Here is a 14,618-nt window from a genome sequence, read left to right as displayed (position 1 = left end):
ACCATAATGATTCTATGATTCTATAATGGCTCTTTGTTCACTGCTTTAGCAAGAACTAGTGCTGTTTAAAGGAGTCTGACACCAAATGTTCAAGAGAGTTATTGCAATGCCATTATCAGACAGTTAATGCAGGATAAGCAGCAGCTAAGTCTCAATGCTTAGAGTCATATATTGGTATAATCAACCACACCAACCATGTACCTACACTTGCCTCTACAGAATTCCCTTATAGACCCTGGTATTCATTTGCATTTCATCCTCATTATGCTCTGCAGTTACTATGGTCTCAAAGATAGCAACTTGAGCTTGCATTTAAAATACCCAATATTAAAAACATCCTTGCTAAGATGAAAGCTAAATCTTCAAGGTCAGGTAGTCCTTCAGGAATATAGTCAAGTATCATGTCTGATATTTTGGTCATAATTCTTTGAGTAAAACAAGTTATTTGGGAGGTAAAGCTAGTTTCTAAAAGCCATTTTGGAAGTCCTTGTCCAGTTTGCTCAGCTCTGTACAGACACTCCTTTCCACTGCACTGGGACAGGCTCTAAGCTGACCTATGTCACTTTACACAAGAGATCCTCACCTCTTTGAGTCAAGAATTTTGGTACCTATTAAGCATACAGGTGACTTGCTACCAAGAATCACTTTGAGGTTAAGTACCCAGGATTTAACTTTCATTGAACTAAAAGCAGTAGAGCACCAAAGCTTGAGTACCACTTTCTGTTGACAGCTGTGGGAGAGTTTCTAAGTCTCAGTTACCATACCTGTTGTCCAGTCTCCAGGCATTGAAAAAGTGCATCCAGCTGAGCATTCAGTCTGGCCATAAGCTTCAAAGATCTGTGTGAGAAAGGATGAATATTCTTTGAACATCAAATCCTTGGTGTGAAAGAGCTCAGTTTCAACTATGCCTGTGCTCAAGTCTTCTTCTTAAGGAAGGAAGCCAAGACAATCTTAGCCTTTAAGACTTCTTGGTCTTATTGCTGTAACCAGATGTTCTTTTAAGTTCACCTACCCAAACCTTGCTTTGGTCACCTCATTCTCTGAACTCTGTTCTCAAATGTACTACATTGACAGCTCATTGACTGTCAGAATAAGCCATAAAGCTCAGAAGCAGCTGCCTGACTGAGTGCTACATGTTCTTATTTCTGCAGCTCTCTTATTGCTGTAACCAGATGTTCTTTTAAGTTCACCTACCCAAACCTTGCTTTGGTCACCTCATTCTCTGAACTCTGTTCTCAAATGTACTACATTGACAGCTCATTGACTGTCAGAATAAGCCATAAAGCTCAGAAGCAGCTGCCTGACTTTGAGTGCTACATGTTCTTATTTTTGCAGCTCTATGCCTCTTCCCAGAGTGTAAAAGGTAGTTTTTTGGTAGTGTAGTTTGAAGCCAGCCCTGCAGAATTTTATTCCTTTTACAGTTAGGTCAGATCAAGCAGCTTGTAAATACTGAAGACTGACAGCAATTTCCCCAGGAACAAGCTGGGCTGGACCACAGCTGTATCACTGATCACTTATTTGGGCGTAATCTAACAGGTCTTACTTTAAGAAAAAACTCAGCTTACCTGACAGCCTAGTGCTGCTCTAAGAAATGTCAGGACAGAGGGAGATATAGGGGCTGCACCTGTTACCATTATACGCACTCTTCCACCCATGGTTTCCTACAAGTGAAACAGAAGCCATCAGATCCTCCAATACTACCTTGCTTAGCTTACTTAAACTTGGAATAACTTACCTGAACTTTTTTGAATATCAGCTGATCCCAAATGCTGTCATTTCGAATTATGCCCTGTTTTATTTCAGCCATTTTCATAGTCACAGCAAAGTTTAACAGGCAACGTTTCACTGGGCTATTTGCACCACTTTGTATCTGCAAGGAAAAGTATCGGTGACTTGGGTTTAACTCACATCTGTACCCCCAAGTTTTTGCTTTGTTGTTAGGGGGCACCATATCTTATTTTGATGTTCTAGGGTCTGTCTTCACTACTGCCATGGTCTAGGAGATGAACCAAGGGGCAATACTAATTTGTGTTACTGCTGACATACTTCAGCCATAGCTTTGAGGGACAGGGATCCTTCTAGCTTTGCACTTGCTTCAGTTGCATTCTGAAAGTAAACAAACTTTTTGTCTCTGAACAGCAACAGATTTAGCCCAGTCATAACTGGATACACTGTTCTTATACTCCAGGTCCCAGGATTCTTTCCATCTCTTCAGAAAGGATTTTAAAGAATTCTTCCTGCTAAGGAGTAATTAACTAGCAGTGATGCTATGATGCATTCAATATTAACTTAAACTTGTATGCTTGCTTAGATATATGAACACAAATTCAGCTAAAATTGCTCACATACCTTGTCATATATTCTATTGAGCAGTCTTGGTACAACTGGAAATAGCGTTGGCTTCAAGGTTTTCATGTCATCTGTTAGCAACTTGATGTCTCCTTGGAAGAAGCCTACTTTTGCTCCACAGCTGTAGACCACAGTCTAAAAATTGACCAGATTAAGCTTAGTCAAGGATAATTCCTAGTTTCATTAGCCATAACTGTCTAGGGAAAGCAGCATGATTTCCAATGCCCAGTGGTAGGAAAGTTCTTGTGTGAATAGGTTTTGAGGAAATACAGAAGGCTATCATACCTTTTGCTGTTATTTGATTTACAGAAGCTCAGATGCATACATCTGTACATACCTGTACAACTCTCTCAAACATGTGAGCCAAGGGAAGATAGGATATGGTGATATCTGAACTTGTACACTCAACTGTGTTCTAGAGGGGAAAGGAATAGAAGTAGGTTAGCACTCCCTATGCCTGCTTCAATTACTCTTAAGTCAAAAGTGAACAAAGTTTGGATCAATTGAATACTTTGAAACAGACACTTCAAGTGGCTGAAGCAACTCAGGCATATCCATCACCTCTTCAGAATTTGCAGCTGTAACTCAGCCATACTAGATCAAGATTAGTTTTATGTTTTGGCAAGACTTGAAATAGCGTAGTTTAGTACTCTTGGCATTTAGGACTGACTCACTCAAGAATAACTTCTGTGTAGAAGTTCTTGTTCAAGGCTAAACCAAGTTTCTTGCAATACTATTCTCCCATTGAAACATGGGCACTTAGGAAAGCATGAGTTTGTTGGGAGTGAATGGTTTGCAGAAAATGCCCACATTTAAGTTAGTTTCATGAGTGAGTGACATAGTCTAGAGATCTCCATGAACAGTAGCTTACCTCTGTGCTTCTAAGGAAGGCAGCAGCATTTGCAACAACATTTTGATGTGTCAGCATGGCTCCTTTAGGGTTACCTTTGGAGAGATCAAGCAAAGTCAGCTGTGGCTCTGACTGCTTTTGTTGTCAGTTTCCCATGTCTTCTTTGGCTCAGTTTGAACTATCTTGGTATTAGGCTTAGTCATAGTATGCATTGTCTTAAGAGATCACAAATATGCCTCATCTTGAGCGCCTTCAGCTATGGATATTATATACAGGAAACATCTATTGAAACAGCGGAGTAATTAGGAGTAGCATAGATAATGCTGAAACAAGATGTTTCTCTAGCCCCTGTGGATCAGAATACAGACACAGTTAAACAACCAATCTCTTTAACATTAAGACTCTGTATTTTTCATAGGATAAGACAACATGAATTTGCTTATTCTTACCCCCAGCTCTAAGAAGCTTTTTCTTAGTGTACTTGACTTGTAGTGACAATGCCCCAAGTAAAACTCTGTTTTACTGTTTTATTTCTACGTTGTTAGCGTTTCGTTTTTTTGTGCTGGAAAGCTGTTTTTCTCAGCACAGGGACATTGTTTTAGTGGGGAAGCATCACTATACATTCTCTTACCTGTGGTTCCACTGGTAAAACACACAATGCAAAGATCTTCAGGCTTAGGAGGCTAGAGGGAAAAAGCCACATAAGGCCAGAGTAAGGATTATGTTGCTTATCAGTATTTACATACACTTCCTAAAGTGGGATGAACCAGGAATTCTGTTGGAAACAGCAAGACAAGAGACAAAAAAAAAAAAAAAAAATCCTGCCAGCCTCCTCTACTAGCAGCATGGCACAAGGTCTTTTCTGAGACTAGTTTTGCAAGTTAATAACTTCCACAGAGATACTTACAACTGGTTCTCTGATGTTGTTTCTTCCCAGCTCCTGCATTAGAGAGAAAAAGCAGCTTAACAATTGCAACAGAAAGACATGCAACAACAGTAGATGAATAGGTAATTGCAAATTTCAAACGCAGCACTTGTTTTTATTTTACTTTGCCTTTTGATACTCTGTCTCACTCAGAGAGAAATGTTGATCTTCCTAAATTTAATACACACAACTTGGAAAAGCTGACTCCTAGGGTTGTGGAAAGCATGAATTTGAGTGTGTAGAAAGTGATCAGAACTACTTAAGGAATTTGGAAGTCCTGAGTGGAGATATTTCATTTTATTTGATGTAGGCCACATCTCTCATACTTTACATTTATGCATCATATCTGGAAGATTAAACCTAGTATTGGGATGTCAAAGCAGCCAGTAATTTGCCCTTACAGTTTCAATTAGACTCAACTGCCAGCTTAGAAGCCTAATAAATCCTGTTACAACTGCACCATGAATTAAGCTAAGGATGTCTTCAGTTTAATGCATACTGACTGTCCACAACACATGGACGCAACTTTAGTCAATGGTTTGAACTCTGCAAGTCCATTTGGCTAAATATATCAAGTTTCAAAATGACTGCTCATCAAGATCTCAGGTACAGGTGTGACAACTGGATAATGCTTACATTAAAGTGTCATTGTTGCCAGAGAAGGTCCAGATGTCTAGCTGGCAAGGTATTCCTCTGCAAGATCAAGCAGAAGCTTTTAGTCACCTACCTCAACCTCCTGCAGTGCTAGAATTTCAATCCCCACTTTAGCTCCTCTGTCCTTGAGCTCTTTATCAAAGAGATCCATGAGAATGATAGACTTCAGACATGGGGTCTTCTCTTGCTCACAGTTCTCAAGCAAGACCTGTGCCTTCTCGGGCTTGTCACAGATCACTATGCTTATGTCAGCTACAGAAAAGAAATTACATTTCAGAAGTCTGTTAGGAGATGTGAGGCTAGTGAGTGACAGCTCAGTAGCACATGCATTTAGAACACAGCATTGGTTTGTTCTAAAGCCATTTGCATTTGCTTATATGGATTCAGTGGCTGGCTTAGAGTGCTAAGAAGGTTTCTGCTGTTATGGCCAACGGATTGGGCAAACCTGAGATTCTAGCTATACAGAGTAAGAGCAAATGCTGCAGAACTGAAGACAAATATCTTCAGTCACAGTCAAGATAGGCAGCTAAACTTTTGGTATTGCCATAAAAGCTCAGAATTATCCTCACCGATTGTTTAGGTTTAGCCATCTTCCTTAAATCTAAAGAAATTTTGACCTGTTTGAAAGAGGTAGCTAAAATTCTTGAGTTAATGCCTCAACTTCCCTGCATGTGCAAGAGAGTTTTATGCAATTACAAAAGCATTTCCCATTAAGTCAGCAGAGGAATTGGATTTGCATGAACATGCCAGTTCCCCATTAGCCTAGTAAGTCACAGCTTTGTAGTCCCAAGGCAAGACCTGTTTGCAAGGTTCACCAGCATAACTGTTCAAGTGATTTTGCTTGGCAAATCCTGTTTATGGGTTGGATCCCAGATCACTGTGACAGCAGTGGATATTTTTCCCCCCTCATATCTCCCCTAAGACTAGGGGAAGAAAGCCTCAAGATTTAGTCAAGCTTCCTCACCAGTTTATTCCATGATGCCATGCTAGTTATTGCTTCTGTAGAACAATAGGCCTTAACCAGATAGATTAAACAGATTTAGGCATATCTTTACCCTTCTCTCCTCCACTCTTTACATCCCACAACTTTAAATTAGAGACACACATCTAGTATTAATTTGCATGCAAGCCTGTCTGCATTGTCTGATTGTTTGGCAGTGTGTGCATTCAAGATTACAAAACCTCAAATAGCAACTAGTTGAACACTCTGATTACAGGATGGTCCACAGGATCTAGCAGGTCTCCAGTGGACTTGCACTCAAGACACTAGGAGACATAGGAAGCCCACTGGCTTCTTCTAGGCATTGAACCATGTCCCCTGCAAAGCAGCTTCATTTACAGAAATTAAGGGTCTATAAAAGCATAAGAACAGTAAGGTTAAAGCTAGTCTGATTTTTGCATCAAATTCTCTTGAACTTCAGCCTTCTCAAAACAAATTTTCTTAGAGAAATCATTACGAAATAGTGGAAGTCAATATTTACCTTTGTTAACAATATATACAATGGCCTCTGGCCCCAGAGTGTCATAGAGTGGAACAGCAACCATTGAGTAAGTGTAGCAGGCATACTCTGAAATAATCCACTGAAGAGAGAAAACAGTACAGCTAAGGAAAACTAGCAGCTCACAAGACAGGATTACCTACAGATTTCACGCAGCTTGATTAGCCCATGCACACATTAGTACTGGGGGTTGTGTAAGAAGCATGTCCATGAGATTGTTTGAGTAGTTAGGGTTCAAGATCATTGCACTACATGCCTGGCATGGTATGTGCTCAGTCAGTAATAACGGAACTGGGAAGGAAAAAGCCAGTTGTGATTGTTCCTCATGTGGCCTCAAGCTATTTAAATCCAGACCTTCCTCTGTCTCCAAGGTGTCAGAATATTCTGGGGAAGAGTATTCAATTTGTTGCTTACCTCTGGCCTATTCTGAGCAAAAATGCCAATAAACTGGTCTGATGATGGTTTGCATCCTTTTTGCAGAAGCCCTGATCCCAGGTATTGAGCTCTGTCCAAAACCTGTAAGATAGTTTTCCCCCACTTTAGTGTTACAAGACAGTGTCCCAAATTAAATCATCTGTCGTGTACAATACTCACCTGTTTATATGTCAGCCACTGATAAGGTTGGTTGGGTTTTCTGTAGCCTAAACAGCTGCCATTGCCTAATGGAAGAGTTCAGAAAAGCAATTGTAAAGCTCAGTACTGAAGTTGCATAGCACTTCAATGCAACACTAAGTGGGAAATATTTTCAGTCAGACATCCAGCTAACTGCGTGGAGCATGGAAGCACACAGTGTCCATAGTTAAGCACTCTGCCCAAACGAAGACTGTAAGACTGTTGGCTTTATCCTTACAAGCCATTCTTCAAGATCTGGTGATCTTTCCCCATTTCACAACCCATGTGAGGTTGAAATAGCTTGCAAGCTATCACGTATTTCCATGCATGGGAGCCCTGAAGTCATGTGCACAAATTCATACCTGTTGTAAGCAGGCAGTAATTCTACACTAAAACCCACATCGTAAGACAAAGCAGACGTGTTTCCTCCCAACTACCTCTGATGCTTAGTATCTGCTGACCTCAGTGAACTCTACCACCTTAAGCTTCTGACGTTTGTTCCTGCCAAGTCTGCCAACTAAGACTACTTCTAAATCAGTGGGGGGAAAAAATATATGGGCATTCATCACTGCACCCCACAGAAGGCTAGGAAAGCTTTTGCTAGCCAGAATTATTACTACAGACAAAAGGCAAGGCAAAAGAGCTTGGAATAATTTTACTTGTGATAGGCAAGTACTAACTAGAAGATGCAAAGCTTACCAGAAGCATGCAGTCCTCTCTGGAAAACTTCATACAAGGTTTTACCATCTTCAAAGTAGTAAGAAAGCAAGTTATTATCTGTCAAGAGTGCCCCTCTTCTGGCTCCTCCCTAGGAACAGAGCATAGTTATGAAACAGTGCAGAACAGATGCAGTATGTCATTTGTTCCTCAGCCATTCTCCCAGCAATCCCCTTTAAAGCATTTCAGTAGCATTACATTGTTAGGGAAGTCTCATTTTCCTTCCTGATTTTGATCTACTCAATCATCAGTCATATGCAGAGGAATGTTCTAGATGGCCTCAATTAATTAGAGAGAATTAGTCAAGGTCTCTCTAATCTCTCTAAGATTGAGTGCTACCACTTGCCTAGTTACATGAAGTCTAGCACCAGCCTCAAAGCTGATGCAAAGCATTTAAAATACAGAAAAAAGTCAGTGGTAGCCAAGGCCATCTGGTAAAAAGCCCACCTAACCCTCTTGGCAAGAGCTGCTGTTTCTTACTCTTAGTGTCTTAAGACTTCCCTTTTCCCCACCATACTGTTGAGTTGTACACCTGAGAAGAAGAGAGAAGGCTGTGTATATCAGACAGGAGAGTTTCAACTGATACCCAGAGTCAGAATGGATCAGTATTCAGATTAAGCTCAAAAGTAGTCCATGCCCACAAACAGAATAAGTATTACCTCAATTCCTATTGACTGCTTGTTCAAGTCAACAGGAGGCAAAACAGGTTTTGGCCTGCTTATCACCCACAGGAAGATGCCAGCTCCAAATACAATAAGACTAATCAATGCTGGTGTTGGGAGCGGTGAGAACAAGACCTGAAGGATCCAGATCATTGTGCTGGATCAGTGGAGCCAGAAATGAACCTGAAACAAACAGGAAGTTTAGTAGACATGAGTTAGAAGCACTCACTACCTATAAGCCATGGTTACTTAAGTAGTTTGTTAAGCAATACTACAAATCATTTCAGCAGTTTGCCCCTAAAGAGTCCTGGTACAATAATGAAGCATACTTATGCAATGCTTTAAGCCTCTTAAGAGATTTAAAGTCACCTGTCCCCATAAATCTTAATCCATGCTGCATCCACCTCCACAAAAAGCTGAAGCTTGATGAGGTCAGACAAGGAACAGATGTCAATTCTTTCTATTCAAGAGTAAAAATCTGCCTGGGGAAAACCAGTATATAGCTTCCCAAATTAAGTATAACCAATAAATGCCTGCAGTTCAGTGATGTAAGTAGCAGAAGTAAGAAAACTCAATATTATAGCTGCCCAATAGGAGGGGGTATTGCTAAAATAGTAGAGGTATTGCTAAATTACGTCTTTGTTACACCTACATATGTAAGTCTGCAGGACAAGCAGTATCTTCATGATCAGCTGGTCTTACTGGAAAGCAGGATTTGTGCTGGACAAGTATGTCAGATAGTGAAAGTGTGTTCAGCATGAGATACCGCACAAGTCAAAACTGTGAAAGTTACTTTCCACTAGGAAGTGGTGACCTGGACGTCAATGTGTGCAGTGGCAGTCTAGCTGGGAAACACAGAAGTGGTTCTGCTGTTTGCATCCTCCAGAGTCTCTTCCTTCAAGGGCAGAACTGAGAATGCAGGATTTCTTTTAAGAGACAAAGAGACATCTACCTCAGCCTCGTCCCTTAGAAACAAGTACTTTAATCTCTAAAATGTTCTGGTATGTTTAAGATTGAATGGCCAAGACAAATCTAAGAGAGATGACTGCTTTTTGTCTGTATCAACTCAGATCTTACCAACTTAATCTTTGCTAGTATCTAAATAGCTATGCAGGACATGACACATCACACTTTGAAAGATGAATAACCACTCTCTTTCAAATTCCTTCATACAGAATCAAGGGAACCTGGTCAGTAGATAGTATGTCTGCTAGCAACTAACTAAATCCCTATACAAGAACACCACCAGGCATTCTGGAGCACTGGGCTCCAGTTACCCTTTAACTAAAATTCCAAGAAAGTTGAAGGTATTTTCCAAACAGTTAGTAAATTCAGCCAGGCCCCTAAGTCAGAATTCGGGTCTCTGAGTCCAGACTGACCAGAGTTAGACCACCCGTATCTGGTTTATGGTTTTGTAGTTTTCATTTTCCGGTGGCTGTGTTAATCAGCAATCCTAATGTATTCTCTGGTGAGAGAAGGCATACTTTGCCCTTTCAGCATCTGGATAAGAAAAGTACCTGAGAGGCTTGTCATCAAGTCCAGGCTGCCAAAAGAATGTTGCCTACCCTGCTGAAAAGTACCAACTCCTTAGACCACTTCTCTACTCTAAGTCTTAGTTACAATGTGCCCTTCAAACGCTTGATCTTGGTTTCATGTATTGAGAATCCACAAAAATTATGCTACAGCAAGAAAGGCAGGAACCACCCTTGGCAGTCACTGAGCATATCAAACCTAGGAAGCAAAAACCTGCTCTTTCTTCAACACAGGATATCACTCGTCTCCATGCACTTCCTTTGGGCCTTTATCAACAGAGCCTGGAGAAAAAAAAAAAAAATCCCTTAAAACCAGGTCTGCTGATTAAGTTTACATTCAGAGCAAAGCCACTTAACAGTTTAGGTTCTCACACTGCTCTATTTGGTAGAATGAAGATTATTAATACAGTAAATTTGGCAATCAGCTGCTTTTGCAGTTAGTAAACAGCTTCCTGTAGGTGATTAAACAGTATCTGGTTTATGGTGTGAGTCAGCCACTTCCTCTTTTATTAACATGAACAAGTCACTTTTTTATAGCATGAACACAGAAGCAGCTTGGTAGAGGCATCTTCACTCTCCAACATGGAGAGGAGTTGGATATACAAACTTTATTCCTTTAACTCAAAGCTCACTACTAGATCCAAGTGACAGAGCAAATTACATTTGCACCATTTGTATATTGGAAGCTTAGCTTGCTAGAAGTTGGCAAAGCTAGACCATGGCACATCTATTCTCACATCTTTTTAGAGGGATACCAGAGTACTCATGTTCGACTCCCCTGAATTTTTATTGATAGCAATCAGCTTGGGCTATTTTCCAGGCTTTTTCCATCCCCAGATGTGCCAAACAGAGTTTGCACTCAGTGCATTTTAGATGACTCTTGTCTGGACACAAAATTTTTCAATCAGCAGTAAGAGAAGAGAGCTATATGCAGGGAACTGAAGAGACCACATGTCTGTGCAGCTGTACCAGTATTAATGGCTGAAGCGTGCTCTCATGTGCTCATTTTAATAGTAATTTTAAGTCAATTGCCTAGAAACCAGGAAGGATAGGTTGCCTTTAGAGTACCATGCTAGAGGTAATAAACAGAACTGTGTCTACAGCACCAAATCCTCTAACTTGTTAGCACGGCCTAGCATTAACACTGCCTAATCAAGCAGATCAGTGCAGTTGTCACAAAGAGCTGCTGTCTGTTACATGGACTTATTTGACAGAAAATTAACAGAGGACACTTGTCTGACCTTTCTGTGGTTAGGATCAGAAAACCTACTAACCCCAAATGCTCCATGCAGCTGTAGATAAGTCACTGAAAATCTTTCCATCAGGGTATTCTCATCTCCTCACTGACTCACATGCAAGGCAGTTTACACCAAGACATCTAGGAAGACTGAACATCAGGCCCTGAAGGATAATGATGCTTGGAGCAGAGAACTCAAAGTCCAGAGAGAACACCTGATCAAACTGAGAAAAGCCTGAAGATGATTAAATGCAGCAAAGCTTTTGCCTTCAGATTCTGAATTGATTCCACAAGTCTCCCGCATAGGAAGAAAAAACAGACAGTAGTCTAATCCTAGTGTAACCTAACCAGCATTCTTATACCTAGTCAAGGATGATTTTCACTTATAAGCCAAATGGATTTTTAATTTAAAGAAAGACCTGTTGACAAGTTTATATCTAAAACCTGGGAAGTACTGTATGCTCATTTGCTTCTAGTTTTGTGGGTTTTTTTTAGTAAGTCTTCATTAGCCTGCATACAGCACTGAATGAGACTACATATGTCAGAGTCAAAACCTAACATCCTTTAAAGCTACAGAAGTTCACGTTGTGTCAAAAAAGCACAGATACCTAGATCTTGTTTGCAATACACAAAAAAAAAGCTTTTCATATCTGAAAGGCTATTTTGAGTTCCCCTACTTTATGAATAGAATAGTGACAGTGTTTTAGCTTTTACTTGCCAACCATGTTTCCTTAGGTGGGCTTTAGTCATTCCTATCAAAGTACATAAGGTGTGCTATTGAAGCTGTGGCAAGAGACTGTCAGCAAATTTGTCTCAATTCCCAGCATTAGCAGAGTCGTTTTCTATGCCTAGAGCTTCTACTGTAACTACTTGTAAATCCAAGTCACTGCTAGTTAATCACCTCTGGTATCCTCCGAAAGCCACTTAATCCTGCTGCCCTCAAAGCAGGAGAGCTAGCAGAGAGGATAGGAGTCTGTACTTGACAGAGTTTTCTGTCCATGGGAGGTGAACAGCTCTACCCTAGATCTGTCCTATGGAGTAGCTACAACCAGAACTTAACCCACAAATCCACCTCATCTATATCAACTGAGTGAAAACTCAACTCAATACAGCATGTGACAAAGCCAGGGCATTTTTGACAGACACCAGCTTCCACTGCAGCAAGTCTGAGCACCCGCTGCTTTCTTAAGCATGCGGGGGGTGGGGGTGGAGTGCTTGAAACCCCTGAGTTTTGAAGGGCTCAGCTCCCAGTGACCACAAAGATATAAAATGAGCAGGATGTCTCAAACCACCTGTGAGGCCTCTTGTGCAATAAGAGGCTAGACAGTTAAAGTGTACTTGGGTTGTCTGGCCTGATCAGTGGTCAGGGATAAGACGCACTAGGCTCTGGAGTGCAAAGGCTTAGTTTTTATCAGAAGAGATTACAGTGATATCATTTACAGCCTTGAGTTCGGGAGTACATATTGTCATTTCTACTGTACCACCCCCACCCCAGCAATTCCTTTGCTAGCTAGAAGGAATGAAACAGTTATTCTCTCCAAGTCAGGAGATTCTCTCCACTGGAAAGTGACTGAGCTTTGTGCCTCTGAGCACAGAAGTATGAAGAAAGAAATCAGTGTCATCTCCATCACAGTAGTTCTTTACAGACAGCAAGGCAACCTCTGATACTTGCACAATTTCCGAAGCAATGGTCATGCACTGCCTGGGAGAATGTTTTCTAGAATTATATTCTTTATCTCACGTTCGCCCAAGAAACAGTTTGTGTATGTTTTTGAGGTGATCATAAGAACTTGTTGATCAGCATTGGTAAAGTAACACTGACTCTTTCCAAGCAGGAAGAGTAGAGAACAACCGACTACACTGGGGTCGCTAATTAGTTAGCTAACCACCAGTAGCTCCATTTTTGCATTTGCTCACACAGTGCTGCTTTTGCTTGGGGTCCTGCAGATGTGAGCCACTGTGCCAGTTCTTACTCCTTGGAAGCATTATATCCCTTCTTCTTCTAGCTGTGGCAAGGAGAAGCCTTGTGTTCTGCAGGGTTTAGGAACATGTAACTTTTAGCATCCAGAGTGAAGCTAAAGTGCAGAAGCTCAGCAGGGACTGCTGAACAGAGCTTTGTGTAAAAACCACAAAGCAAAATCCACAGTAACTTGCATTAAGCCTAAGAAACACTTTAGTTAGGCTTTGCTTTCAGAGTACCTCTTATGAAAGTCAGAGCCAAACCGTTCAAGTACCCTTTGATCTTGGCTGAGCAGCACTCTGCTAGGGGGTGGGAAAGAACGAGGCCTCAGTCTCTTACTTTCAGGAAGTATAATGCCCTGTAGTTTCAGGCTAAGTGTTACAGGCTATTTCTGGGCCTTGCTCATGAAACCTATTGAACTCCAGCTTTCAGTATACTTAAAGAGAAAGGCCATTTTTTATTAACAATTTTACTATGTCTGATATTATTGTCCTTCCACCAGGAGGGCAATGACACCATGACACTGCTTAGTACTAGAAGTAGTTTTGTCAGATAAATTGAGAAGCCAAGCTTTCATGTATTTTTTATATCAGGTTCTCTCCTTGAAAACTACCTACTCAGAAAGACAGAACATGTGCAACTAGCCCTTTGAAGTTTTGAAAAATTTAAAAAATAGTATAATGGGTTCTGTTACTGTCCTGTCAGATAATACAGGATTACATTCTTGCAAAACATGCACACATCAACGTTATATTAATAAGAAATTATCTCTAGACACACAAGAAGCATAGTTTAAAGAGCTAGAACTAAAGCTCAAGTTGAAAATTCACATAGAACTCCTAAGAAAGCTAGAATATCATCATTAAGCACCTTACGTAGCCACACAAACGTAGTACTAAAAACTTCTAGATACTAATGTCTTTTATCACTACATATTATTACAGAACTTACATTATTAAAAGCAAAGAGCAAACATATATCTGAACATAACTCAGCCTAAGGTTAACATCTAACTGATAGCACGCTACCAGATTTCCTAGCAGGCTCCTGAAAAACTCATTATCTTGAACCCTGCAGCTAATCACTACACTTCCAGAAAAGTTATAGTAAAGCCCATGTGAGTACCAACAAGCAAGCCCATCAACAAGAAAACAAATAAAATTAGGACTCCGTTACCTATGCAGAAAATATTTCAGAGCAAACACAGTGATGAGAACCAGTGATGAAAAACACTTACCATTGTGAAGATGGGGTGGGAAGCCAAGCTCTTTTCCGTAAGTAAAAGGGAGCCTTACCAGCACAGTAGCAAACCAACACCAATTAAGTAACACTCATGTTAAAAACTACAACTAGTTCCCTCTCCTCGGTTTAAATAAATCAGCAAGCAGAAAAGCATGCTGGGAAGGGAGCTTGTAAATGGGAGGAACTTGCATGTGGGAACTGAAGTGGTTAGAAAAAAAAAAATACAAAGGAAGTTGTTAAGTTTTTTGTTTGTTGATCAAAAGAGCTTGAAGTTTACACATTTCTGAAGAGCTAGGTGAAAAGTAGACCAAAACTTTTTGCAATTATATCTATCATTTATTGTTTATAATCTATTTGCTATTATTTTCTCTGTGTATAA

At 40.5% G+C, this 14,618-nt stretch overlaps 1 protein-coding gene across 1 annotated transcript; it reads right to left on the bottom strand.

Annotated features, from left to right (window-relative positions):
• Positions 1-764: 764 nt before the first annotated feature.
• Positions 765-14,398, bottom strand: LOC104166755 (long-chain-fatty-acid--CoA ligase 5-like; the record flags this gene model as incomplete). Its single annotated transcript, XM_009706803.1, has 15 exons — positions 14,235-14,398; positions 8,266-8,451; positions 7,589-7,697; positions 6,872-6,936; positions 6,692-6,793; positions 6,260-6,359; positions 4,852-5,030; positions 4,107-4,139; positions 3,831-3,882; positions 3,221-3,294; positions 2,687-2,764; positions 2,350-2,484; positions 1,736-1,870; positions 1,566-1,661; positions 765-837 (listed from the first exon to the last, which is right to left on the bottom strand). Coding segments are annotated over exons 2-15 (1,387 nt in total), but the record flags the coding sequence as incomplete, so codon positions are not given.
• Positions 14,399-14,618: the final 220 nt, after the last annotated feature.

Source organism: Cariama cristata, unplaced genomic scaffold (genome assembly GCF_000690535.1).
Source record: "Cariama cristata isolate BGI_N322 unplaced genomic scaffold, ASM69053v1 scaffold41018, whole genome shotgun sequence".
NCBI lineage: Eukaryota > Metazoa > Chordata > Aves > Cariamiformes > Cariamidae > Cariama > Cariama cristata.
The sequence above is the reverse complement of the archived record's forward strand: the minus strand, read 5'-3'. Positions and strand labels throughout refer to the sequence as shown.